Below are 26040 nucleotides of genomic sequence, written 5' to 3'. Positions count from 1 at the left end.
TGCCTGTGAAAAATGAGCATTTCCAGCCATGTGCCTTTCCGCGGATGCCTGAGTCGTGGAGTGTGGTGGCTAGTGTGCGGTGGGAGACAGTGTCGAAGGTGGCCGAGAGGTCCAGGAGGATGGCCCTAGTCAAGGAGGGAGCGGATGTCGTCAGTGGCGGCGAGTAGGGCAGTTTTGTGCTGTGGTTGCTGCAGAATCCATTTTGGGAGATGTTCGGGACGTTGTTTGCTTCAATAAAGTTTGCTATCTGGGTGTTGACTGCCTATTCGATTACCTTGGCTGCGTAAGTAAGCAGGGAGATTGGCCTGAAGTTCTTGAGGTCCGTCGGGTCTGGAGGGGATTGACTTCGGCGTGTTTCCAGTCATATGTAAATGTGGCGGTTTAGAGGGAGCAATTGATTGTCCGGTGTAGTTTAGGTGTGATGGCCGTGACGGCACTGTGGAAGATGTGGGGTGGGCAGGGGTCAGAGGGTGCTTCCGGAGTGGATGCTCTTCATGGTCTTTAAGGTGTCTCCGGTCATGAGTGGGGTCCAAGAAAGAAATGTCTTTTGGGTGGCATCACTGGGGTTGGGAGCTGGAGTGGTGCGGAGGTCTTGGTTGTCAAAGTTGTTGTAGAGCATCTTAATCTTGAGGGGAAAGAAGGTGCTTAGTTTGTCGCAGAGGTCTTGGGAGGGTGGGACATCTGTTGTTTCACTGCAGGATTTGGTAAATTCCTTGATGATGAAGAAGAGTTCTTTGGAGTTGTGGGCGTTGGTGAGGATTCTTTGTGGATTTGATGAATTGGTGGTGTGTTGTGGTGGCTGCTCTGTAGGCGGTGCGTGTTTCTAGGGTTTTGTTGTTCCTCCATGTCTTTGGCAGGAGCGCTTGGATTCTTGGAGTGCAGGGGTGAGCCAGCTTGCTTCCTTGATGTGTCGTCCTGTGGCTTTCTTGAGGGGGGCTAGTTTGTTGGCGCAGTTCGTGATCCAGCGGTGGAGGTTGCGTGCCATGGTGTTAGCGTCATGCGTGGTCTGTGGTGAGGTGCTGGTGAGGGCAGACGTGAGCTGGTATTCAGTGACTTTGTTCCAGCTTCTACGGGGGAGGCGCTGGGCGTGCTTGTGTACAGTGGATTTTCTGAAGAAGTGGATGCAGTGGTGGTCTGTCCAGAGGAGTTCCGTGGTGTGGCTGTAGGAGACACTGTTTCCTCCTGCGAAGATGGGGTCGAGCGTGTGTCCCGCTGTGTGCATGGGGACGGTGCCAAGTTGCTTCAGTCCTATGTTGTGAATTTCTGATGGCTTCAAACTCAAAGATCATTGCGTTGGATATCTCCGCAAACTGGATAAATTGGATGCCGTGCTAATCATTTTTGCTCTTCAATTCTGACTAAGTTAAAAATATCAATGGCAAATTTGAAATTCTTTGCAAAGCCCATGGCTGTACGCAGTATCCAGCCTGCAGAGCTGATTTCAGAATACCCTGTAGTCAGCCACAGTCCTCTGCCTGCACAGCCATCAGAAATTCACAATCTGAGGTGGATCCACAGGGGGTGGGGGCAACGATATTCTGGGGGGGGGGCAGACAAATTGTATGTGACACAAAGATCTAGGTAGTGACTTTGTTTCGAGGGTTAGAACTGAACACTGTGAGGTCCGGAGGTAGGTTCCGTAATCCCAATGCAATCGTAATAGCAGCCAGATCGATGATATTGATGTTCGTCCCCAGATCCTGCCACATTGTACCTCTTACATTATTGTCCTGGGAAATGTTCCAAAACTCCTGAATCCCTATTTGGAAAATCATGCTTCCCTGCTAAATAAAGTTGTGCACTGGCTCAGTAAGCATTCTGTTTGGGCTTGCAATTAGTATTTTGAGATATTCACCGTAAGAAGAGTTGACTGGGTTGGTTCAAGCGAAAATACATCCTTGGGGGATTGCATTATTATCAATTTAAAAAAACTTTAGTTCACTTGAGCAGTGTTACACTACCTCTATCCACTAACAAAGTCCCATGAAAATAGTAAAGCAAAACCATTAGGCTTCTTTTATGGCCCATCTAACAGTTCTTAACAGCTCACCAGATCCTAGGACTTTAACACCAAGCATTGTTTCCTCAATGTGAACTTATCCTGCATTCTGCTGATTTCGAACAGGTTTGAAGCTCTCCCATTTTTTAATCTGATGGATTGACCCATTAGCCCCCACCGCCCCCTGCGACTCAGAGTGTTGCCCCTAGCAGATGGTTGATCTTCCTACCTGCATTGTACTCCTATAGTCCCGCCGGGCCTCAAAGCAATATCTTGGAATGTGGCAGGTTTATGGGTCAAATTGCCCAATACTGATTGACTGCACTTAATCAATCAGCACAACATCGTCTGTTGCCAAGAGACTTGGGACTGTCAACCGCAGTATATAAATGGGTATATCACATTATGTAGCCCTGCAATCACATCACCCACATGCAAGACCAAGGGTGGTTTGGCTAAATTTGTTTCTATCAAAGTCATAAAATTGACTGTCAAAGATTTGCACCATACTCCTTATTATCAAATATTACTCTAGTTCCAAAAATCTTTTGACATTTTGTTAATAAACCTTTACCACAACATCCATGACATTTCAGTGACAAAGGATGTTGATGATCTGGAAGAAAATTTGTCAAGAGTGGAGGTTTCACAGAGAAAGGAAACCTTGATCTTGTGGATGGCAGAGTTCAATATTCACACCTGCAACCCAAAAACGGAAGCAAATTGTGGGCTACAGGATGATCTAGACTCACCACTTATGCACTTTAGACAAACCCCTTACGGGGACGCCTTGAATAGAATAATTTTGTCTAACAATCTAGTTTTCGCGCAGGATCTTAAGTGCTTTTCTAGTAATTCATCTCTAACTTTCAATGGTGTTGGTTCTTGCAGCGGAATTGATTATATATTGTTTTCATCTGATCTGGCCTCTCTTTTTTTTAATTATGAGGTAGTGATAAGTTGCATTAGTGATCATAACTCACTTGCATTACTCTTGTGAATTGATCTTAACGCTAAAGACACTCAAATTCCACGTAGGGCCATCGAATTTACCAATAATAGGAGGGTCCGAATCAAGTGGACAAGAATAAATTTTTAAGGACCTTGTGGCAAATAACCACGTGTTAATTAAACTGAGTTTACAAAAGGAGGGTGCATCTAGAGGCGCTAGTGAGGCATTCACCCCGCTCAGTACATGTAATTCACTAAGACTTATCCCGAGAAAACACCCCTGTTCTGTCAAACCGGGTTGGTTTAATCATGCATGTTCTTTTGATCATTAAGGCCTTAGATTAGCCCTAGGGAAATGCCCATGGGTTAAGACTAGAGTAACCTAGTCCAGAAATGCCTACAAGGCTGCCATAGCAGCTATAAAATTTAAATAAGGACTAAGGCATGGGAAGACCTGGAGATTGCAATGAAGACAAATGATTCTAGTGCTTTCTATAAAGTAAACTATCCCTTCTTTTCCAGTTAGGAGGGCACTAAAAAATAGTTCTAAGTGTTGATGAACCCCAAATCATTTTGTGCATGTAATCTCTGAGTCTTATGGTTTTTGGACATATTTCAGTGACCTCAGAAGCCTTTCCCATTCAGATTCTTACTTTTGTATGCAAAATGCCAAACTAATTGACTGCCTTTTTTAAGGTCAAAAAGATACTGCCTACTGCTTATTCTCAGTGGGCCATATGGTATACACATCTTGTTCTATGGTTTCTCTTGATTCCCTCTTTGTGGTGTCACCTGGATTTGCCCCATCACTTTCAGAGGAGTTACTTCTCAGTAGGGTGATATATCTTCCGAGCAACGTTCAGGCTAGAAGAGTCCTCCTGTCATTTATTTCCCTCCTGAATTTGATGAGCCAAGTTAGTTGCAGCTCCATTACCCATGTCTGTGTTGTGACCCCCATGCCCCCACTTTGTCACTGTCCCATTCAGTTGTTACTTAATTGCCCTCAAACTATCAAATTGTGTTGACCGCTTTTGGGTACCCAAATTTTTCTTGCACAGCAGCCTCAGTATGCAGCACTACTGGTACTACAGTTATAGTAGTATTCCTTGTTATAATTGCATTCATAGTGATGGTGACCATAACCCAACTGCGTATCTGACAAGGTAGCTGCGTGAGCGCTCTGCGCGCATTTGCTCTCACCTTCGTGATTTTTAACAACTTTTGTGTTTAATTTGTTTGTATACCTGCTTTTAGACAGCGCCCTTCACTTGCACCATAATTGGCCCCCGCACTGCCGTTTTGGCGGATTTGGCTCTGGGGTGGATGACCTGTCCGTTTTGGCCGCCATTTTGGAGTGGGGTGTGTGGATAGAGGTGTCTCTACCCTCCAGCGCTTCAGTGCGCAGGAGCAGCCTGGGAACACCTACTTAAGGCGAGTCCCTCCTGAAACCGCCCCTGACAAGGTAGCTGCGTGAGCGCTCTGCGCGCATTTGCTCTCACCTTCGTGATTTTTAACAACTTTTGTGTTTAATTTGTTTGTATACCTGCTTTTAGACAGCGCCCTTCACTTGCACCATAATTGGCCCCCGCACTGCCGTTTTGGCGGATTTGGCTCTGGGGTGGGTGACCTGTCCGTTTTGGCCGCCATTTTGGAGTGGGGTGTGTGGATAGAGGTGTCTCTACCCTCCAGCGCTTCAGTGCGAAGGAGCAGCCTGGGAACACCTACTTAAGGCGAGTCCCTCCTGAAACCGCCCCTGACAAGGTAGCTGCGTGAGCGCTCTGCGCGCATTTGCTCTCACCTTCGTGATTTTTAACAACTTTTGTGTTTAATTTGTTTGTATACCTGCTTTTAGACAGCGCCCTTCACTTGCACCATAATTGGCCCCCGCACTGCCGTTTTGGCGGATTTGGCTCTGGGGTGGGTGACCTGTCCGTTTTGGCCGCCATTTTGGAGTGGGGTGTGTGGATAGAGGTGTCTCTACCCTCCAGCGCTTCAGTGCGCAGGAGCAGCCTGGGAACACCTACTTAAAGCTCCTCCCCTAGCGCAGCGGGATCGCGCAGCGGGCGTGTCCTCGCGTGGCCGGAGTCGTGCCAGAGTCCTGCCCGTCTGCGCCCGTCCGCGCTAAGGACGTGCTGGACGTCGCGGTACTCTGTGTAAGGACTATCATACCATCCTGGGTCCACCATGCTGACGTACTCGCGGGATTGCCTGTTTGCCATCGGTCAGGTAAGCCGCTGTTGCACCCTTCCACCGGTACACCCATTGCGTGGCCCATATCATTGCCCTTGTAATGGGTGGGCTCTCGACTCTCCGCATCCTCTCCCAAGGTTTATTTCCTCGGAGACCCGCCGTACTACATACACTCCTACTACTCTGAAGATCCTGAATTTAAACGTCAGGTCTGCGCTGAAACACTATCAGCATATCTATGACCTCATTGAGGAGGAAGCTCCAGACGTATTTGCCATGACGGAAACATGGCTACAGGACGCTGATACCGCTATTACCAATCTAGCCTGCCCACCCGGCTATTCTATGTACACCTTGAATAGGCTGTCCAGGGGTGGAGGTATCGCGTTAGTGGTAAAATCTATCTACCTTTGCGTCTGGGGTGCCCTAAACATCTCCGGGTGTGAAAGTGCCATGTTCAAGGTCTCTGTCAGCCCTGAGTTTACCCTGTCCGGGATGGTCGTTTATCGCCCACCCGGCAGTGATGTGGCGTTTAGAAATGCTTTCCCTGACACTGTTGGCCCTTTGGTCGCCGACTGTGCCAACTTTTCTATCATGGGTGACCTAAACCTACATTTCGACACCCTCTCTGGCCTGACAGTGCGTTCCATCTCTTCTGACCTGGAGGCCTTTAAACTTCCCCAGATGGTTTCCCAGCCTACCCATCTGGGGGGGCATATTTTGGATCCCCTGTTTACCAATCTGTTGGGGATTCAAATTACCTCTGTCTCTCCGGTGGAATGGACAGACCACTTCTTGGTGTCCATCCTCTGCCCGGTCTCGGCCACTCCTTCCATCTCTACGGCTAGACGGGTTCAGAAGAGGGCTTGGAAAAAGCTTCGGCTAGAGGACTTTCATCGTCTTCTATTAGAGGAGCCGCTGGGCCCTTTGACGGATGTGGAAAGGGGGTATGACCTCTTCTGTTCATGGATAACTAGGGCCTTGGACTCTCTGATACCCATCGTTTCAAATAAAATTAATCCCAGAGAGTCGAGTCCCTGGTACGATGGCACTCTCCGGGCCCTAAAGGGTGCCTGTAGACGAGCAGAGAGGGCTTGGAGGAAAACCTATGGGGCTGATCTAAAAGCTGCATACGCCAAGTCCGTTAAGCTCTACCATAGAGCTATCTGCCGAGCCCGTGCGGCTTTTTATGCCACCGAATTCCGGAACAGTCCGAATCCGTCAAAAGCTATCTTTAAGGCCGTAAAAGATCTCACAGCGAAGCGGACTACCTCTACGACCGTGAGCTCCCTTTCCCATTGTGAATCCCTTGCATGTTACTTCTTGGGGAAGGTCCAAGCTATATATAGGACATTCCCTAGCATAGGGTTCACTGAGGAAAGTATAAATGGGGTCCACCATCAGACTACACTGCTTGTTTTCCCCCCCCTCACCTTGGATGGTTTTGACAAACTTGCGCTGCAAGTCAAATCTGGGTCCCCATCCGATCCAGTAAGGCCTGCTCTCTTCCGAGACCAAGCTTTTATGGGGCGTACAGCCGTATGCTCCCTGGTCAACCTCTCCTTGGAAACGGGAACTGTTCCATCTAAGTGGAAACAAGCTGTGGTGTCCCCGATCATTAAAAAGCCCACCCTGGACCCTTCCAAGCCTGAAAGCTATCGCCCCATCTCGTTGTTACCCTGGCCAGCCAAGATCACGGAGGCCCACGTCAACCTGGCCCTGTCTGAACATCTGACTCGGACCAATGCCCTCGACCCCACACAAAACGGATTCCGTGCTGGGCACAGTACGGAAACTGCGCTACTTGTGATGGTGGAACATCTCCGGGCAAGGTTGGATGCTGGTCAAACAGCGGCGCTTATTTTGTTAGATCTTAGCGCCGCCTTTGATACGGTAGACCACAGCATCCTCCTGCGTCGGCTCGAGGAGACTGGCATTGGCGGTCAGGTGTTGCAATGGTTCCGCTCCTTTTTAGATGACCGCTCCTTCTGTGTTGCCATCCCTCCCTTCAAGTCCAACTACCAACCACTGGCCATGGGGGTTCCGCAAGGGTCCTCGCTGAGTCCCACGTTGTTCAATCTTTACGTGAGACCGCTGGCTGATGTCGCTAGGCAGTGGGGCCTTACTTTGGTCTCATATGCTGACGACACTCAGCTGGCGGTTACTCTCAGTGGGGATGCGGAGATTGAGGCCCCCAGGTTTCAGTCCGGACTGAAGGCGGTGGCTAGCTGGCTGACAGGCAATTGCCTTCAGCTAAACGCCACTAAAACAGAGGTGATGGTCGTCGGGAAGGGAGTGGAGCTGTGGGGTGACCACTGGTGGCCCTCAGAGTTGGGACCTACTCCGATCCCGGTATCGGAAGTGAAAAATCTGGGGGTATGGCTGGATGCGGGCCTCTCCTTTGTAGGCCATACTAAAAGAACCGCGGCCTGTTGTTTCGGTCTCCTGAGGGGCTTGAGACCTGTTCTCAAGTTCTTTGACGCCCCGACCAGGCAGCTGGTGATCCAGGCTACTATCATCTCCCGCCTGGATTACGCCAGCTCTCTCCTGGCTGGGGCTAACCAGGCTGAACTAACCCGCTTACAACGGGTTCAGAATGATGCGGCGAGGGCGATTGTTGGCTTGCCCAGATTCTGCTCAGTGACAGGTGTCCTTCGCTCCCTACACTGGCTTCCGGTCAGGAAGCGCATCCTCTTCAAGGTTTTGTGCCTTGTTTTTAAAATCTTGAGAGGTACAGGCCCGGAAATCCTGTCGAGTTGTCTGTCTTTGTATGTCCCTGCCCGTAGCCTTCGCTCTCAGGGTCTGGCCCTTGCGGTGGTTCCCAGATTCAGGCTTAGCCGCATGGTAGGCCGCTCGTTTAGGGTAATGGCTGCGTCAGCATGGAACTCCTTGCCTGTTGAAATCCGCTTGCTGGAGGACCTTCTGACCTTTCGGAGGGCTATAAAAACCTTCTTGTTTTAGCTGTTTCTTAGTTTCTGTTTTTAGCCTGTGGTTGTGTTACGTGCTACCTTGTCTCTGCGCCAGGACGCTCCTTGGCTGGAGTATCTGTGCGCACAATAAATAGTCGTAACATGACATAACATAACATATCTCCTTTCTTCTCTTAGGATGGATAACAAGTATGGTCAATATTATGATCATCTTGAATGTCCTGGTCTAAGAGTGGTTCCTATCTTCCCTCTGATCAGTGTCCTTGCACTTAATGTGGATATGTGTTGCACTAGCTACAGGGCCACAGGGAACGCCATTCTGACATTGTCTTTAGCCTCAATGATCTTTGGTGGTAAAGGTACTGTAAGGGGGACTGGAAACAAGCATCCTAGGACCGATTTCGGGGTTTCACCCCTCTTCAGCCAGGATAGCTTGATTCCAGTGGCATGGAGAGCACGGGACTCACGTCTGAGCATACCCGTCCCACTCGGGGTGAGAAATGCAAAAACAACAGTTGATGGACAGAATGCAGAACAATGTCATACATTCACCCCAGTACAGAGATCTGGGCCTAAATCCATCGCTTTTTTGCTCACCATGCCATTCCAGTTTGAACCCAGCCATATGCAAATCAGTCTTGACCCTGTGCCTCATGGGAACAGTCCAGCCCGAACTGCCAAGCCAGGACCTGGCTTGGCAGTTCGGGCTGGACTGTTCCCATGAGGCACAGGGTCAGACTGATTTGCATATGGCCATGTCTGAACTGTGGTGGCAGAGTGGGCTAAAGAACGGTGATGGATTAAACCCAGATCAGTTGACTGGGGGTGAGTGTTTGCAATGTTCAACACTCCGTCCATCATTTCCTTTGGTTTTTGCTTTGTTCGCCATAAGTTGGCAGGGTATGCTCAGACGTGAGTCCCTTGCTCACTTTGCCACTGGATTCAAGCAAGCCTGGCTGAAGACGGCTGAAATGCCAGAAACCGGTCCTAGGAAGCTTGTTTCCGGTCCAGGGAAGATATGGCTTGGCAGTTCGGGCTGGACTGTTCCCATGAGGCACAGGGTCAGACTGATTTGCATATGGCCATGTCTGAACTGGGGTGGCAGAGTGGGCTAAAGAACGGTGATGGATTAAACCCAGATCAGTTGACTGGGGGTGAATGTTTGCAATGTTCAACACTCCGTCCATCATTTCCTTTGTTTTTTTCTTTTTACAGAGGCCAGTGTCAACAGTCAGTGATAATACTGCTATGTTCTGTGCGTCACTCCTTCCGTCTTCAGGATGCAAATCTCTCCCTCTTGGCCACGTCACTCCGGTACATAAAGAGAAGGGAGAACAGTGTCACTGCCTCATATATCAATAGTAGTAGAGAAGGGAGTGGGGGATCACCCGTCAAGTGCCCTGAACAACCGGAAAGTGTGCTGGTGTACGGGAAGCGGGGAACAGAAACTGGGAGAACTGTTCTAACGGTCGGACTTCTTACTCCCTCCAACTCACCCCGCAACTTCATTCCGTACCTTCGTAAGCCATGCTCCTCCAGGAGCGTGGCCGGGTGAAGTGAGGAAACGTTGGCCTCCTGGTGTGTCCGGCATCTTCGGCTCCTCAGCAGTCCTTTACAAGAGCGGCTGCTCCTCTATTGAGAGGAGGTACGGTCCACCAAGATTCAGTTGGTTCATGTCCCTCTCGATGTGGGGGGGGGGAATCGTGACAGACACCTTACTCGATGAGGAATGTGAATGGAAGAAGGGACCTTTTCCTTATCTTGTAAGGGTGTGTCATAACAATTACTGTCATCTTCAGTGCTGTCCTGTGACAGTCTGATTGGCAGTGACTTTGTTGAAATCTTTGTCGACTGTCCTATCGTTGACGTTGCTGCTACTAAACTTGATGTCATCAGCGGTGCAGTCAAAGAAGTGGAACATACTGAAGAAGGCCTTGGAGGAGTGATAGAAGGCAAACCGAGAGCAGTAGTCATTGACATAGGAAGTGCAGAAGATGAGGGCACAGAAGGCGAGGGCACAGAAGGCTCCTCATTGTATGACATAGATGACCAGCCTGTTCTCCTCTTGGCCTAATGCGGAGATTCTGCTGTGTTGGAAAGTAGCTCAGTTGATGTCCTTGCACTAACAGGTCTTAACTTCGTCCCTTCAATGTTTTTGCACCATGCCGTAAGTGTCAAATTCTGAGGACTCATCTCCTGATTACGAGGCATTAGTAGAAGCTTGTTTCTGCAGCTACTGCAAGAGGTTTCCCTCACAGTCATTCTAAGCTTTTGCACAGAATCTTCTTCAGTTCTTATGATGTAAGCAAAATATCCAGTCCTTGTGAGCATCTTCCGTAAAGTATTTTTCTACAGGCTCTTAAAAGACCTTTCCTTGGCGAATCTTCCATGGGGAAAAAACGACTTTCCATTGGAGTAAAGTGTAAGGACAAGTCTGAAAATGCACGCTAGCAAAGATGATTCGATTTCCAGGCTAGTGAAGAAAAATCCAATTCCAACTCTGTAGGACCATCTTCCACATGACATGCAGTAGAAATCTGAGGAATGATGGCCTTTATGTGAAGTTGGATGCTTTTTGATTGGCTGAAATTTGGGTGCTTTTCCGACACTGATTATGTACTAAAGTGTCAGTGTCTCTCTTTTAGGCCTTATTTGAATAACACTGGTGTTTGAAGTGTACCGAAGGAATCAAAGCTTAGAAAAGGGGAATGTTTCAAGCATGTGGATCTATTAAAGGTCCAATGCTGTTGAACTGTGCTTATAAGTTTGTTTCTTCCTAATTTTGAATTGACTTCTCATGAATTAATCACTTTTTCTTTTTGTGCAAGAAGTTCCATTGATTATACAAAAATGAAAGGTAACTGGAGACATCCCTGCCTGGTATATCTGTAGGAACTTATTTTGTTTGGTAACTGACTGATAATTCGTAGCTAAGTTTTGAGGGCTACAAGTTTGTTAGCAAATGTTTGTTAAGGATCGGGCCAAAGGCAAATGTTCCGAATATCATTGGAATGAATTCCCTGTTCCATTGAAAAGGCTTCCGGTTATCACGTGACAGCGTTGCCAGTAATAACGAGTAGAAGTTATCGAATGTTGTTTTCTAATGTCTGGCAACACCTGAAGGCACCAGACAGATCTTTGTGAACTGAAGCGGGAACAACTGTCTCTATTCAGTTTGCTAGAATTTTCGCATCCATTTAGCACCAAATTAACAGTATACTCATCCACACAGTAAATAACCCCTTCAGTGCTATAGACTACTGATGCTCTGTATTTATGTATGTGTGTACATATTTTGGTTTCCAGGCAACACTTGTTTTCACGCAATGGGTCACTTCATACAAAAACTTTGCCACCGCTTGCTTTCTTTAGGTTGGTAATGGTAACACAATCAGCCAGAGCACTCAAACATTTAACACAAGTCTCTAATGTAAAATAGCATCCTTTTAAGACGGGTAATCTAGCATCTGGTTTTAAGAATACAAAGTGTGAGGAGGTATTTTTCATACATATAGGGTTGTTCAGAAAAAAAGAAAATTACCACTTTGAGCTAGCATATTGCATCAACAAATTCTGTCTGTCTGTCTATTCTTTTAAAGGCATTTCCTCAAATCTTTGAACTTTGATGGCTGGTTTAGAACACGCCGGAAAGAAATGACCCAGAAGCTGGAAGCTCTCCATTTAGAAGCACTTTGTGATGAGGTAAGAATACTGTAACGAGCAAAAATTAGAAATGAATAGTGTAGTGGAGCCACACAGTATGCTTACTGTTATGTGAGGTTTACAGTAAAAAAGGTTTAGCCTGCAACTTTTTGTATAAGGGGTTTCCAAATGGTGCAAGCAACGTTTGTATTCTTAGAAACATCAAGATGGCCCTTGGATGCTCAATCAGTTGGTAATCTGCTAGGAATAAAACTTAACCTTTTGGTATACAGTGTGATTAGATCTGCATCAAAATCATAAAACAAAAACCCTGAACGTTGTTTAAACCTTGTAAAGAAAAATAAGTTTGGTATGGCAAGCAGTCATATATGTTCAGCAAAAAGTGAATCTCCTGTCAGATACTGCTACTCTTCTTGTTAAATGTAGTTCATTTTTTTAAAGGTCACGTTGTTTGCATTGATGGGAGTGTAGTGTTTTGTGCATGTGTGACCAGTACCAGCTTGGCATAGTCATCCAGTAGGGTAGGAGTATTGAACCACTGGTAATGGGGAGGTCTTGTCCTAATTATAGGTGGGACTCCTGTAGTTGTAGAGCAATATTGAGTAACCACTAATTTTACGAAAAAAAACATTTTAGCCTGGATGAGGACACCACATCACTCCTCTGAAATCACACAGATGGCTACCTCATACTGCAAAAACTACTCATTGTGACTGTAGACTGCAGAATACCACACATCTTCATCAAACTGTGCCTATTGTCTGAGGGTCATTAAATCGGAAGACAATTCACTTCCACACTTAACCTTACTAGATAAAGGTAATCCAAAAACTGTTTAAAACATTTAGGCCCCTAAATCTTAGGGTTCCCCATTGATTAACTTCTTACCACCCAACCCTTCCCTTCCTATTTTATCTCCCAGTGGGTTTGTGGATGGGCGTGTTAAACACTGTTCCTTCTAGGGCATCAGTCCATTTCCATACCAGCAATCGAGTTGGAGACCACCCCTGGAAAGTGAATTACAAATAGGAGAATGGTAATGTTAAAGTTGTTAGCCCTTAGCTCTGCTCACAAAGCACAGAGGAAGGTTACAGCCATTGAGGAACTGTGAGAAAGTGCCATCTTTCTTGCATGGTATGCCCCCACTTTTTGCTAAATTGCTGAATGTACTTCGATTGAGTGTACCCTGGGTTCCTGCCAATCAGGTGCCCAGGGCCTATGTTCCTTCCTTAAACCACACAAACTCCAAATTGGCAAACCCTAGCCACATGTCAGCCCCTAGTAAATGGTACCCTAGGTACCCAGGGCCTTGTGACCAGGGAAGGCCTCTAAGGGCTGCAGCACTCATTGTGCCACCCTCAGAGACCCTGTACCCTTACACACACACACTGCCCTTGCAGGCTGAGTGTCTGGGTATAAGACAAAACAAAGAGTCGACATGGCACACATCACTGTGTACCATGCCCATCACCTACACTGCCAAGGCATATGTCAGCCACCCCTCTAGCTGGGTGCATTACGCCTATGGTGTGGGCACAGGAGCAGGAGCCCTGTGCCCCTACAGTACCCGGGTCCATTCCTGGGCACTGTAAGTGCAGTGCTGTCATTTAAGAATACATGGTGCTGAGAGCTTGTCAAACACGAGCTCCACAGCACCATATTGGCAACACTGAAGTCTGGGAAGTTTGGTATCAAACTTCTCAGCACATTGAACCCACACTGATGCCAGTGTAGGATTTAATGTACTAAGCACCCCAGAGGGCATCTTAGAAGATGCCCCCTTACAGCTAACTTGCAATCCACGTCTGCTCTGAGGCTGCCCAGGCTGCCACACAGCAGACACGTTGCTGGACCCCTGGGTGGGAGAGCCCCTGCTCTCCCGGGCCTGCAACAATGCACATCCTGGGTGAGGTGAGAAATCTCCTCCCCCAGGATGAGCAAAGGGAAGCTTCAAAGGCATGCCGCCAGTTGGAGTTTCCCCAGGCCACTGCAACCCCCCACTCTGGCGGGAAGCTTGGCTGGAAACCCCATACAAGGACAGGGGATGTGCCAGCCTGCCCACCCCACCCCTCAGGTGGGGGAGGCGAGGTGAAGCACATCTCCGGGCTCTCGCCATCTTGAAGATGGGAGGCCCTACCCTATCAGGATTAGGCTACTGCCCCCCTCCCACAGGAGAGAGGCAGGATAGGGGGTGAACCCACCCCAGGACAAGGACCCATTGGTCCCTGGCCTTCACCTACCTGTAACGCCCCTAAATCTAGTATTTAGGGGCCCCCTGAACCTTCCTTCCTTAGATTCCAGATAGAAAAACGACAAGAAGAGCAAGAAGAACAAAGACCTGCCCTGCAGCTGCTAAAAAGAGAAGAAGACACCAACTGCTTTGGCCCCAGCCCTACCGGCCTGTCGACTCTCGAACCTGCACCAGCGCGGCATCCCACGTGGCCAGCAACCTCACCAACCCCGGAGGACCTGGCTACCTTTTAGCTCTAAGCCCCTGGGACTCCCACGAGTAGAGGCTCTACTCAAGAAACCTACTTGCTATCCCTGGCACCAGCCCGGGACCGCGGACCCAACACACTCTGCACCAGCCAAGCCTGGCCAGTGCCGGAGTGGACAAAGACCCCGAGGACGACCCCACGGCGACTGTGACCCAGAGTCCGGCACCCAAGGACCCCCCTCGACATCCCGGAAGAAGCCTGCAGCCTCAGAACCAAGTGCCACCCCAGCCGCGATCAACCAGAGGGTAAGATTCCCGACGTCAAAAGGCACCCCTGCACCCGGCGCCCTGCGACCCCCTGTGCCCAATCCCGGGGTACCCACCTAACCTACAACTACCCAACTTACCTCTCGAAGTGGTGGTGGCACCTGAAACATCCTCGTCCCCGAGCCTGCAGCCTCTTTCCAAACCGGAACATTCCCATTGATTTCCATTGAGCGCCCTAAGGCTCAAAAGCACCCTGCACCCAGCCGCCCGAGTGGCCCTGGCAGTGCCCTCTCTACACTAACCTACTTCCCCACTTGCCCTGAGTAAGTGACCAGGAGCCCAGCTCCCACAGCCGCGTGGCTTGCCAGACAGCAGCCACCAACCAAGGCCCCCCTATCCCTCATAGGATAACATTGGGCCCAACTCTCTCTGCACCCGGCCGTCCTGAAACCGCTGAGGGTGAACCAACTGTACCTACCTGACACTGGGGGACCCCTGAGTCCATGCCCGGAATTTCAACACTACCAGTCGAGTACTTACCCTTAAACCGCTAACTTCATTTTCCTCATAGGGTAACATTGACTGGCTTTTTCTTCAAAAATCTTCTAAGTGTGAACTTTTCAAAACTGCAAAAATTCACCAAAAATCAGCCAAGTGACAAAAACGAATTTACTCACCTGCTCCTAGGTGAGCTCCCAGTGCTGGATCTTGGTGCCCAGCCCTGACTCTGAAAAGTGTTCACAACTATACTTACTTCTAACTCATTTTTCTCCCATAGGAAACCATTGTCTGCTTTTCTGTGAAATTTCTTCTAAGTGTCTACTTTTGCAAATTTGAAATATTCTTTTAAAATCGTACCATTTCTGCAAACGAAATTACTTACCTGCTTTTGATAAGGACCCCAGTCCTGGGTCTAGGCACCCAGTCCTGGATTACTAAAGTAACGATAAAGTACTCTACCTGCAATTTGAATTTCTTGCCATAGAGATCCATTGAATGTTTTCTGTGAAATATTTTCTAAGTGCTAACTTTTGAAATAGCTAAATATTATTTAAAAATGATTACAGTTATTAAGTCGACTTTCATCACTTGATTCTGAATACTGACCCCAGGCTGGTTCTAGGATCCAGACCTGGAATTCCAAAAGTAATCTGAAAAGTAATTTATTACAAATAACCTGAATTTACCATTGAGCTCAATGCATTGTTATGTTTAGGAAATAGGATTGTTTATTGCAACCAACTGTGACTGTTTACACAAATTTATTGCTGGAAACAAAAGTATTTATATTCAACCTCTCATTCTGAGAAAGTATATTTTTACCCCCTTTGTGGTTCTAAAAATAAAACAAGCATATATTTTATATATACAAATCATTGGCCTAGAGTTCAGTTATTGAGTGTGTGAAACCATTTGCTGACTGAGTGTGTACAATAAATGCTTTACACTGTCCTCTGGTACTGCCTTACTGCTCGACCAAGCTACCACTTTTGAGAGTAAGGTCATACCTAACTTTGACCTCTATCAGCCTCTGGGGGACTGTGGACTCTGTACACCCTGTACCTATTAGGGAACAGTATATACAGAGCCACTTTCTCACAGGAACCATACAAATCCCTTTGAAAAAATTATTAACCAAAACATGCTACTGCCTTTAAAAGATTGGGCACCTGAAATAACAAAGAGATGCCAAGACTATCTGCTCAACTGTTAGAATTTTTCTTCGAGCAACACCCCTGTGCACCAGTAGGTAGCATTAGTCGGCTCAGCATGGCATCATCCACACTGGAAGTGACATCCGCATCACCTGTATAGGTGCCACCTAAGCGCGCTGACGTCAGTTCAAGCACTGATCCGTTAAGAGAGCTACCCTGTCATTTTTTGACAGGATTTTTCAACTTTTTGCCCACCACTTTTTTGGTGTATAGGAAACTATGTCCTCTAGGAAGACTTCTGGGTTCAAACCGTGCGGCGCCTGTCTGGAGCACGACCACAACTCCAAATCTTGCTCCGACTGCCCGGCCGTGGGTCTGAAGACTTTAAGGGAGTGGTTCCTAAAGCTGCTTGCGGCCCGGCAGGGGACGCCACAGCCAACTTCTCAGAGGTCTCAGTCCCGGTCGAGAGGAATGTTTTGGGACTGCTCCTCTTCGTCCCTCTCACAATCCGCTCGACACTCCATTGGGTTTTGCGCCAATTCACCCCCGCCCGATCCGGACAGATGGCCGGACGTGCCACTGCAACCTTCCACCACACTGGTCCTGACGCCGATGCTTCTGGCACCCACCATCAGAGCCAGCCTTATTCTTATTCCTGAGGACATGAAGCCGGCAGCTCGTCGACCTATGCATATTCCAGCGCCGAGAGGGTCCATTGGTCCTGTAATGTTCCCTAAACCTTATTCGGACCAACCAGGCTTTGGAGAGGAATGGGAGGGCTCACTGAATCCTTTAGAATCCCAGCATTATGACCAAGACATGGACTGGTATGAGGAATTGGCTAAGGCCGGTGTGCTGGATAACTCCCCAGACACTGGCATGCTTTCTCCTCCAACCATGACTACTGAGGAGGGTGCATTTTACACAATAGTGGTGCGCAGGGCAGCTGAGGTCCTTGACCTTCAGCCACCCACAGTAGCGGTCAAAACTAACATCTTGACAGAGGTGATACAGCTGGGAGCTTCCTCTTTGGAACCCTTGCTCCCATTCAACGAAGCCCTCTTCTGAGAACCTGGTCCAAGCCCAGCACTGGGGTTCCTGTGAACAGGGCAATCACTTGCCACCACCTCCCTACCCCATTCCACCACACCCCAGAGAGCTTGGTGGTCCTCTAGGAAGACTTCTGGGTTGAAACTGTGCGGCGCCTGTCACCGCGCCATGTCGGTGACAGACCCACATTTGGTTTGCCTGTGGTGTCTGGGAGCGCGACCACGACTCCAAGTCTTGCTCCGACTGCCAGGCCAAGGCTCCGAAGACTTTAAGGGAGTGGTCCCTAAAGCTGCTTGTGGCCCACTTCCCATGGCATTGTTCCCTACTGCTCCCCCAGACAGGGAATTCAAGAGGCTGGATACTTGGGGCAAGAAAATGTTTTCTTCCGCCAGCCTGGCATTGCAGTCAGTGAACACCGCTTGCCTATGGGCCATGATTCCCGCTCTCTGTGTGAAACGGTTGCACAAGTGCTGCCTCAGGTTTCAGAGACCATCTCCCAAGCAGTGTCAGACGGGAGAGATGCAGCACATTTCTCCATTCTATGTGGTTTAGACACGAACGACCCACTGGGCAGAGCGATTCCCACAACAGGCTTTTCAGGGGATGTCCAGGCCTCATGGACATTTCCCTTTGTTGGCATCCATCTCTTCGGAGACAAGGCAGAGACTGTGCTGAAGCACTTTCAGGAATTCCGGGCTATAGCCAAGTCCTTGGGCCTTTCAGTTGCCCCCCCAAACTCCCTTCCCCCGTCCCCAGTCTGCCTTCCGCTCCTTTTGGGGCTACGGAAGGGGCTTTCCACCATGCCAACCCTAGCCAAGGCTCCAAGCCCCTCATGTTGTACAACCCCAACGCGGACGAAGGCGCAGTTAGTTCCAGCTTCAGTCTCCAAGCCCTCCTAGTGTTGTCCTTCCAGATCCTAGGGCATCCAGTTGGTGGCAGGATCAGCCATCACCGACACAATATCCTATCAGACAGTGGGATCCTCCAGATCATGGGGATACTCCTTCCCGTTCAAGATCACACCTTCCTCCATACTTCCTTCCTATGACCGGCTGATGGAGAATCATTTAATTTTACTCTGTGAGAAAGTTCTGACTCTCTTGGCCAAGGGAGCCATAGAGAGAGTTCCGGTGCCAGAAGTAGGTCATGGTTGCTATTCTCACTACTTTCTGGTCCCAAGAAAAAAGACAAAGGCCTTTGTCCTATCGTAGACCTTTGAGCCCTCAACTACTTCCTCAAAAAGGAGAAATTCAAGATGCTCACATTGGCTCGGGCCTGTCTGCACTAGACCCGGGAGACTGGATGGTAGCGTTGGACTTGCAGAATGCCTATTTTCATATCCCTGTCCTTCACCTCATCTACTCTACTTGCGGTTTACGGTAGGCAACAAGCACTTTTAGTTCACAGTGCTCCCCTTTGGTCTTACCAGCGCCCTTGGGTGTTCACCAAGGTGATGACGGTGGTTGCAACTCATCTGAACAGATCAGTGGTCCCAGTCTTCTCCTTTCTTGAAGATTGGCTACTGAAGGCAGGCTTATCCCAGGCTGTCGACTTCCACCTCCAGACTATGGCGAACCTCCTGCATTCGCTGGGGTTGACTATCAACGTGCTGAAGCACCCCTGATCCCTCTCAGGAGCTCCTTTTCATCAGAGCTCTTCTGGACACAGTGCAGTTTCGTGAATATCCGCCCGAGCGACGAGTCCAGGATATTCAGGCTATGATACCAATGTTTCAGCCTATATCTTGGATTTCAGTGAGAATGACTCTAAGGCTGTTGGGCCTCATGTTCTCCTACATCCTGCTAGTAACACATACCAGATGGCATATGCGGGCCCTGCAGTGGGACCTGAAGTTCCAATAAGCACCGCATCAGGGGTATCCCTCCGACATGGTCCAGATCTCGGAGGAAACTGCATGCGACATGCAGTGGTGTATAACAAACTGGTTTTGGGTCAGAGACAGACCCCTCTGGATTGGGTCGGAGGCAGACCCCTTTCCTTTCCCCAACCAAATCTTACAGTAGTGACAGATGAGTCACTCTTGGGATGGGGGTCGGCCATCTGAGAGAGGTGGAGATCAGAGGACTCTGGTCTCTGGCAGAATCCGGACTCTACATCAACTTGCTGTAGCTCCAATCAATCTGTTTGGCATTGGAAGCCTTTTTGGGGTCGAGGACCCTTTGCCAAGAGGCCCTGCATCTCTGAACATGGCTGGAACAGCAGGGCATTTCCCTGGTGGTTCAACACCTGGTAGGTTTCCTGAATGCCAGGACAGACAAACTAGGTCGTCACTGCCTAGCCGATCATGAGTTGCATCTCCATCCGGAGGGTGCACAAGAGCTCCTGTTAATAGTGGGGAGAGCCTTGGTTAGATCAGTTCGCCTCTGTCGAAAACGCACAATGTCAGCAGTTTTGAGCGCTGGAGTTTCCATGGCGGCTCTCACTTGCAGGTGCTTTTCATCTTGGGTGGAGCTCAGGCCTCATGTATGCCTGACCCCTTTCCTTTCCCCAACCAGATCTTACAGTAGTGACAGATGAGTCACTCTTGGGATGGGGGTCGGCCATCTGGGAGAGGTGGAGATCAGAGGACTCTGGTCTCTGGCGGAATCCGGACTCTACATCAACTTACTGTAGCTCCAATCAATCTGTTTGGCATTGGAAGCCTTTTTGGGGTCGAGGACCCTTTGCCAAGAGGCCCTGCATCTCTGAACATGGCTGGAACAGCAGGGCATTTCCCTGGTGGTTCAACACCTGGTAGGTTTCCTGAATGCCAGGACAGACAAACTAGGTCGTCACTGCCTAGCCGATCATGAGTTGCATCTCCATCCGGAGGGTGCACAAGAGCTCCTGTTAATAGTGGGGAGAGCCTTGGTTAGATCAGTTCGCCTCTGTCGAAAACGCACAATGTCAGCAGTTTTGAGCGCTGGAGTTTCCATGGCGGCTCTCACTTGCAGGTGCTTTTCGTCTTGGGTGGAGCTCAGGCCTCATGTATGCCTTTCCGCCCATACCACTCCGGCCCAGAGTTCTCAAGAAGATCAGGAACAACCGGACCCAAGACACCCTTGTGGCTCCGGATTGGGAATGGAGAGTTTGGTATCTCGAGCTTCTGCAAATGAGCATTGATCCTCCGGTCAGGCTGCCACTTCGGGAGGATCTTCTGTCGCAGCAGCAGGGGAGGGTCCTCCACCCGAAACTGTCAACTCTATGCCTTCTTGTGTGGAGATTGAGCGACAACAGTTGACCGCTTTCAACCTTCCTCCCGAAGTCTGCAATGTTATCTTGGCCAGGCAGCCCTCCACCAAGACAGTATACACCTGCCGGTGGAACAAATATGTATCTTATTGTACAGAAAAGTCTATTGACCCTCTGTCCGCTTCCCTTTCTAATGTGTTGCTTTTTATTTTGACCTTTGCCCTGCAGGGATCTGCTCTGGGAACCCTGAAAGGGTATCTTTCGGCTGTGTATGCCTTCCTGAGGCTGTCAGACTAACCCTCCTACTTTAAATCACCCATTGTACATAGATTCATCAAATTCCTTGTGCATATTTTTCCACCTGCCCCTTTCATTATGCCTAAGTGGGACCATAATTTGGTTCTCACTTTCCTCATGTGTGCTCCTTTTGAGCCCATGCATAATTGTCCCCTCTGGCTGCTTACCATCAAAACAGCCTTTTTAGTGGTAATTTCCTCTGCAAGAAGGGTGAGTGAGCTGCAGGCTTTATCATCCAAGCCTCCTTTCTTGACCATATTCCCTGACAAGTTGGTGCTTCGCATTATGGTCTCTGTCCTTCCCAAAGTGTTACACCTTTCCATGTGGGACAATCTGTCACCTTGCCCACTTTCTATGCTTCTCCGCATCTCTCTAAGGAAGAGGAGTGACTCCACTGTCTAGACCCATAAAGAGCGCTGTTGTTCTACCTTGACAGCACAAAAGATTTCCGGGTGGATGATCAACTCTTCGTGGGGTAAGTTTGAAGCGAAGAAGAGTCGGGCGGTGCAGAAAAGGACCATCTCGCAATGGGTCGTACTCTGAAACAAGATTTGTTACAATCTGGCAAAGAAGCAGCCTCCTGAAGGCTTAAGGGCTCATTCCACCAGAGCTAAGGCTGTTACCACTGCGTTATCACGTGGAGTCCCTGTCCTGGACATCTATAAGGCAGCAAGTGGGCTTCCCTGCACTCATTTCCCAAACATTACTGCCTAGACAGCCAAGTCTGCAGGGGCGGCCATTTCGGCTGTTCAGTACTGTAGGTTTCCCTAGTCTGAACTTGTCCACAGTGCCTCCTCCGGGTCTGCGGGTAGATGTCTCTATCAGATGAGCAAGTTACTTACCTTCGGTTACACCTTAACTGATAGAGACATGATCTAGCCAAAGATTCCTTACTGACCCACCTATCCTCCCCACACTGCGGACAGGTATCTAGGGTCAGGGCTGATCCCTTTCAGGGTCCTAGTTTTCAAACACACCACTGTCAGTACACTTCATGGCTCCGAGCTTCTGGCATGGAAAGTCGTGAAAAAGTAACCGACGTCAGCGCGCTGAGGTGGCGCCTATCCTCCCCGCACTGCGGATAGGTATCTAGGTCAATGCTGGTCCCTTTCAGGGCCCTAGTTTTCAAACACACCGATATCAGTACACTTCTTGGCTCCGTGCCTCTGGTGTAGAAAGTCGTGACAAGTAACTGACGTCAGTGCGCTGAGATGGACGTCACTTCCAGTGCGTACGACACCGATGCCACGTGGAGCTGTCCAACGCAACCTCTCGGCACGCAGGGGTATTGCTCGAAGAAAAATCTTCTGGATCCAGTCTACTGCCTGGGAAATTCAAAGGTAAGGAATCTGGGACTAGGTCAGGTCTCTACCAGATAAGGTATTGACGAAGGTAAGTAACTTGTTCGAAATGCTAAATACAGGGTCTTCTTTAAATTCCTAAACAGTAAAATAGCTCTGTGGGTCGCTCATATCCTGGAATGCATTTCAATATATGTTTTCAGTTTTGATAATCTTCTCCTAAAGACGTGTATTATTATAATACCAATATTTTGGGGTATTTATTTATTTATTTATTTATTTTGGAAAGAACCAATTAAATTAAACTTTGAGACTACTGATTTAGCTGACAAGACTATTTTAATTGTCTTTCAAGAATAGTCATCCTGCTCGCTTAAGCAATCAAAGTGTTTGTGTCCCAGAATGCATTGGAATGCCAGTTAGGCAGTTATTTTGCCTTCTCCGTGTAGGAAGTGTCCCTAAATACAGCTGGGTGTCTTTTAGGACATTTTTGTCTCTCATTATATTTTTGAAGTGAAATGTGAGCTTTGAGAATCTTAATAAGTCAACCATATAATAAGCTTTTTCTGTCTTACGAACCACTAAGCTGAGTTTTGTAAACTGCTGCCCTTCCTGTGGGGGAAAAGAACCCTTTAAAAGACTAACACCCAGTTTGTGTGGTTTGAATACTGGTTTCGAACACCATTAAGGAGTCTGACATGTGACAAGCAATAACTTATAAGGCGGAGCAGGAGTCTTTCTGAGTCCTATGGGGGCTTCTTGGGGAAGATAAATATCCATCCGCTTTGACTAAAAGGGGTTATATTATTGTGTTCTGTAGTCATGTATATCAGTGTCACCTACCCGGCATTGCAGTGCCAATATGCCCCAGTTTCTGTAAGATTCAACCTTGCCATTTTATGAGGTGTCCAGGGAAGATTGTATTTTAAGGAGTATTTAATTTGAATAAACACAGAAGATGAATTTCCCTGAATTTTTTAAACATAAGAATGAGCCAGTAATCATCCGGTACAAAGCTGTGAACCTTGTTTGCCCTCTAGAATTGCTAGATTTGGAATCCTTAAACCTTTTTTCTGCAAATGTTTTAATATTCAGAAGCATAATTTGCACTGTTAAATTCTAATCATACCTCTGGCAGCCCAAGTAGTGTGTGAAGGTATCCTTGAAACCTTGGTATATCCTCATCGGATACATGTAACTGCCAACTATCAGAGAGTGCCGCAATTTAGTAACATTGAGTAGTGCCTGAGCCACATTGTTTAATATTGTAAGGGTATATCCAGTTTACTCGTATCTAACTTCTCCATCAAATGCTAGCAACATTTACTTTGAGGGACCACAAACGCACAAGGTGAGATGAGCAAAATGATTGATCAATGTGCAGTTAAGCTAGAGCAGAAAATTCATATTTGCTATTTGAAATTAAAGATAATTTGTTAATTGTTTGTATTAAGTACAGTTCAGAGAGTAGAAGCAAGACAAAAATATCAATTCAGTTACTAACTTTAAGATATAGGACCGAGGAAACCAGCATGCTTGTTAACAATTGTGTTAATGGGAAAACTCATTTTTCATCAATGGCTCTAATACTTTGCTAGGATTTACTTGACTGGGTTCAGAAACATACAGAAGTTGAAGCAGTGGACCTTGTCTTAAAGCTAAAGAGTAAATTGGTAAGTACTCTTATTCAGAGAAATAAGTGTCCTGTTTCATTGAAACATTATTTTTATTATATAAATCGAATTCAAGGCAGAAAATAACTCTGCTCCTATTTCGACAGGTGCAGGCTAAGCGAGAACACCTTCCTGTTAAACTGAGTACTTTGGAAACGCTCCAAGCACACATTCATACAATCATACTAGCACTGCCAGAAGACCTGCAGGGGATTTTACGTAAAACTGGTGCAGCATGACTCCAGACTGCAAGGCCTGGAAAAGAAGTGTGCAAAACAACAAGCATTAAATACACAGCAGAAAGCGCACCTGGGAGAAAACATCACAACTCTGATCAGAGACTATAAGGAGTTTCACGGTGACCAGCAAAGTAGAGCCGTTGGCATTTTTAATCCTTCTAATTGCCTTTTTTATATAAATTGTAGTCTATTCACTTGTAGAGCTGATGAGGAAAAAGGAAGAGACATATGTAAATGCATTTTAAATGAAGTGGTTGGGCGCAAAACAGTAACACACTGACGCGTGATGTATGTATTGCAGTGCTGGCATTGCATCCATTTTTTTAAACTCTGGTGCTGCATCAAATCAGTCTAGAACTCTGAGAGGCAGTTTTCATACATGATTTATGCGTCACAGGGATTTTATCTGATTGGTTTTTGCATAGTGCCTTCTTCTCAATAATGTGATTGCATTAATTGTTAGCTCTTGTTCACAAGTTGGTTAAACATACCGTGTGTGAGGAGCTGGTGAATGCATGTCAAATGTCTGACCGAATTAACGAATGCTGCCCGTCTTCCAAGACTTGGTCTGTGAACAAAACACATTTCTTTTGACATGAGAGGTGTTTCTTGAGCTCTGTAAATATTAGTCAGAGAGGTGATGTTCTGAGCAGTTTAGACGTTTCCTACCTAATCATTAAATTATGATGAATTTTGTAACAAACAAAACATTTTCTTAAAGGTCAGTCTTGTTCTACAACAAAAGTAACCAACAATCTGCCCTAGGAACAGAAACTTATATAAAGGTGCAAAGTATTGACAGGCATGACTTCTTATTGTGTACATTTTAGTATACGACGTGAATTCTGTAAGGACTACGGGAGTTATTCAGAGGCTTGTAGATGGTGGATGAACATTTTAGATTCAATGTGAACTCAAGTTTGGAGATGTTCTTTGGAGCATAAGAAAACATACCTCAAAACCTTTCACGTTTGTCCTAAAATCTGTATTTTGTTGCAAGTACAGAACTGTTGGTGCGGTTTAAGTTGATCTGAGGTAGGATATTTGTAAATGCTTACAAGGTGTTTTAGACCTAGGTGGTTAAGGGTGTGCTTAACAGGAATGCTTGGCAGAAAAGGAAAGTCTGCAAGATCTTTCTGAAAGGCAGAACATCATTTATTAGTCGGATCATTGGAGGAAAGGAGTTACATAGTTCAAGGTGAGAAAAACATCTAATTTCCACAGAGACAGGAGTGGTCCTGGAGATGGTAGCAACTTCAGGCGCATAGAAGTCTAATACCGGGGGGACAATTTTAGTTACTTTTCCAGGTGCATGTGGCTAGGGTGAAGTCATCCACTGGTATGTCAAAAACAATCAGAATTCTGGGCTATCATAGGGACGACAGATAAAATGGAGTACACAACCATACTGCTGTTGCCATGGTTAAGAATCTCTATCATCTGTTGAGTCCAATTCAAATATAATACATTCCGCTTTTGATACTACGAATTTAATTATTGAAATCTAACCCCACGTACTTCTTGAGACAACCTAACTGGGCCCCAGAACAACTAGATGTCAATGCAATTATGGAAAAAGCATCTAATATTTGTTTAGCAATGAAGTCAAACGGCGGACAGGAAACAGCGTGAACTTCTAGTGGATACCCCAAAACTGTCTCCACCAAGGAGAACAGTCGCCATATTAGAAGATGTGGATCATCTTATGTGACATAAAAGCAGTGGTACCAAATCCAGTCCCCATGCCAGGTCCACCAAAGTCTTCAGGTTTGTTGATGCCAGTCAGAAGGTTCAGAAGAATCCATGACTGAGAAGTCACAAAATGCCCAATCTTCATGAGTGCTTTCAGTCATCACCTCTAATGAAAGTCAAAAAAGTGATCTACTTACGAAGTAACCCTTTGTTCTGACCAATTTCATATGGTGAAAGAGTCATCAAAATCCAGCAGAAATAGAAACTAAACATTTTTTTTTTTTAATAAAAATGTAGTCTTTTGTAAGTGTAGAAAAAGATGGTTGTCAGACGGTGCCTTTTGATTATTTCACTTCCAAGCATAGCTTAGTTTATTCTTTATTAAACTGTGGGTGATCTGGAGCTTGTATTCCACTGTATCGCTATCCATTTTGTGACATGATTGGAGGAGTTTAGCTTTTAAAGAGTCATGTGCTAGAATTTCACAAGAAGAGACATACTATA

The 26040-nt window shown here is 47.2% G+C and overlaps 1 protein-coding gene across 1 annotated transcript in view; it reads left to right on the top strand.

Annotated features, from left to right (window-relative positions):
• DENND6A (DENN domain containing 6A) overlaps positions 1–24643 on the top strand; it is a 252677-nt gene extending 228034 nt beyond the window's left edge. Inside the window, exons 18-20 of the mRNA XM_085624672.1 lie at positions 11670–11772; positions 23531–23605; positions 23713–24643. Coding sequence (XP_085480798.1) covers positions 11670–11772; positions 23531–23605; positions 23713–23844 — 310 coding nt within the window. The 3' untranslated portion in view covers positions 23845–24643. The remainder of the gene's footprint in view (positions 1–11669; positions 11773–23530; positions 23606–23712) is intronic.
• The last annotated feature ends 1397 nt before the right edge of the window (positions 24644–26040 follow it).

Source organism: Triturus cristatus, chromosome 9 (genome assembly GCF_964204655.1).
Source record: "Triturus cristatus chromosome 9, aTriCri1.1, whole genome shotgun sequence".
NCBI classification, from domain to species: Eukaryota; Metazoa; Chordata; class Amphibia; order Caudata; family Salamandridae; genus Triturus; species Triturus cristatus.
Note: the sequence above shows the minus strand (reverse complement) of the source record. Positions and strands in the feature narration are given on the sequence as shown.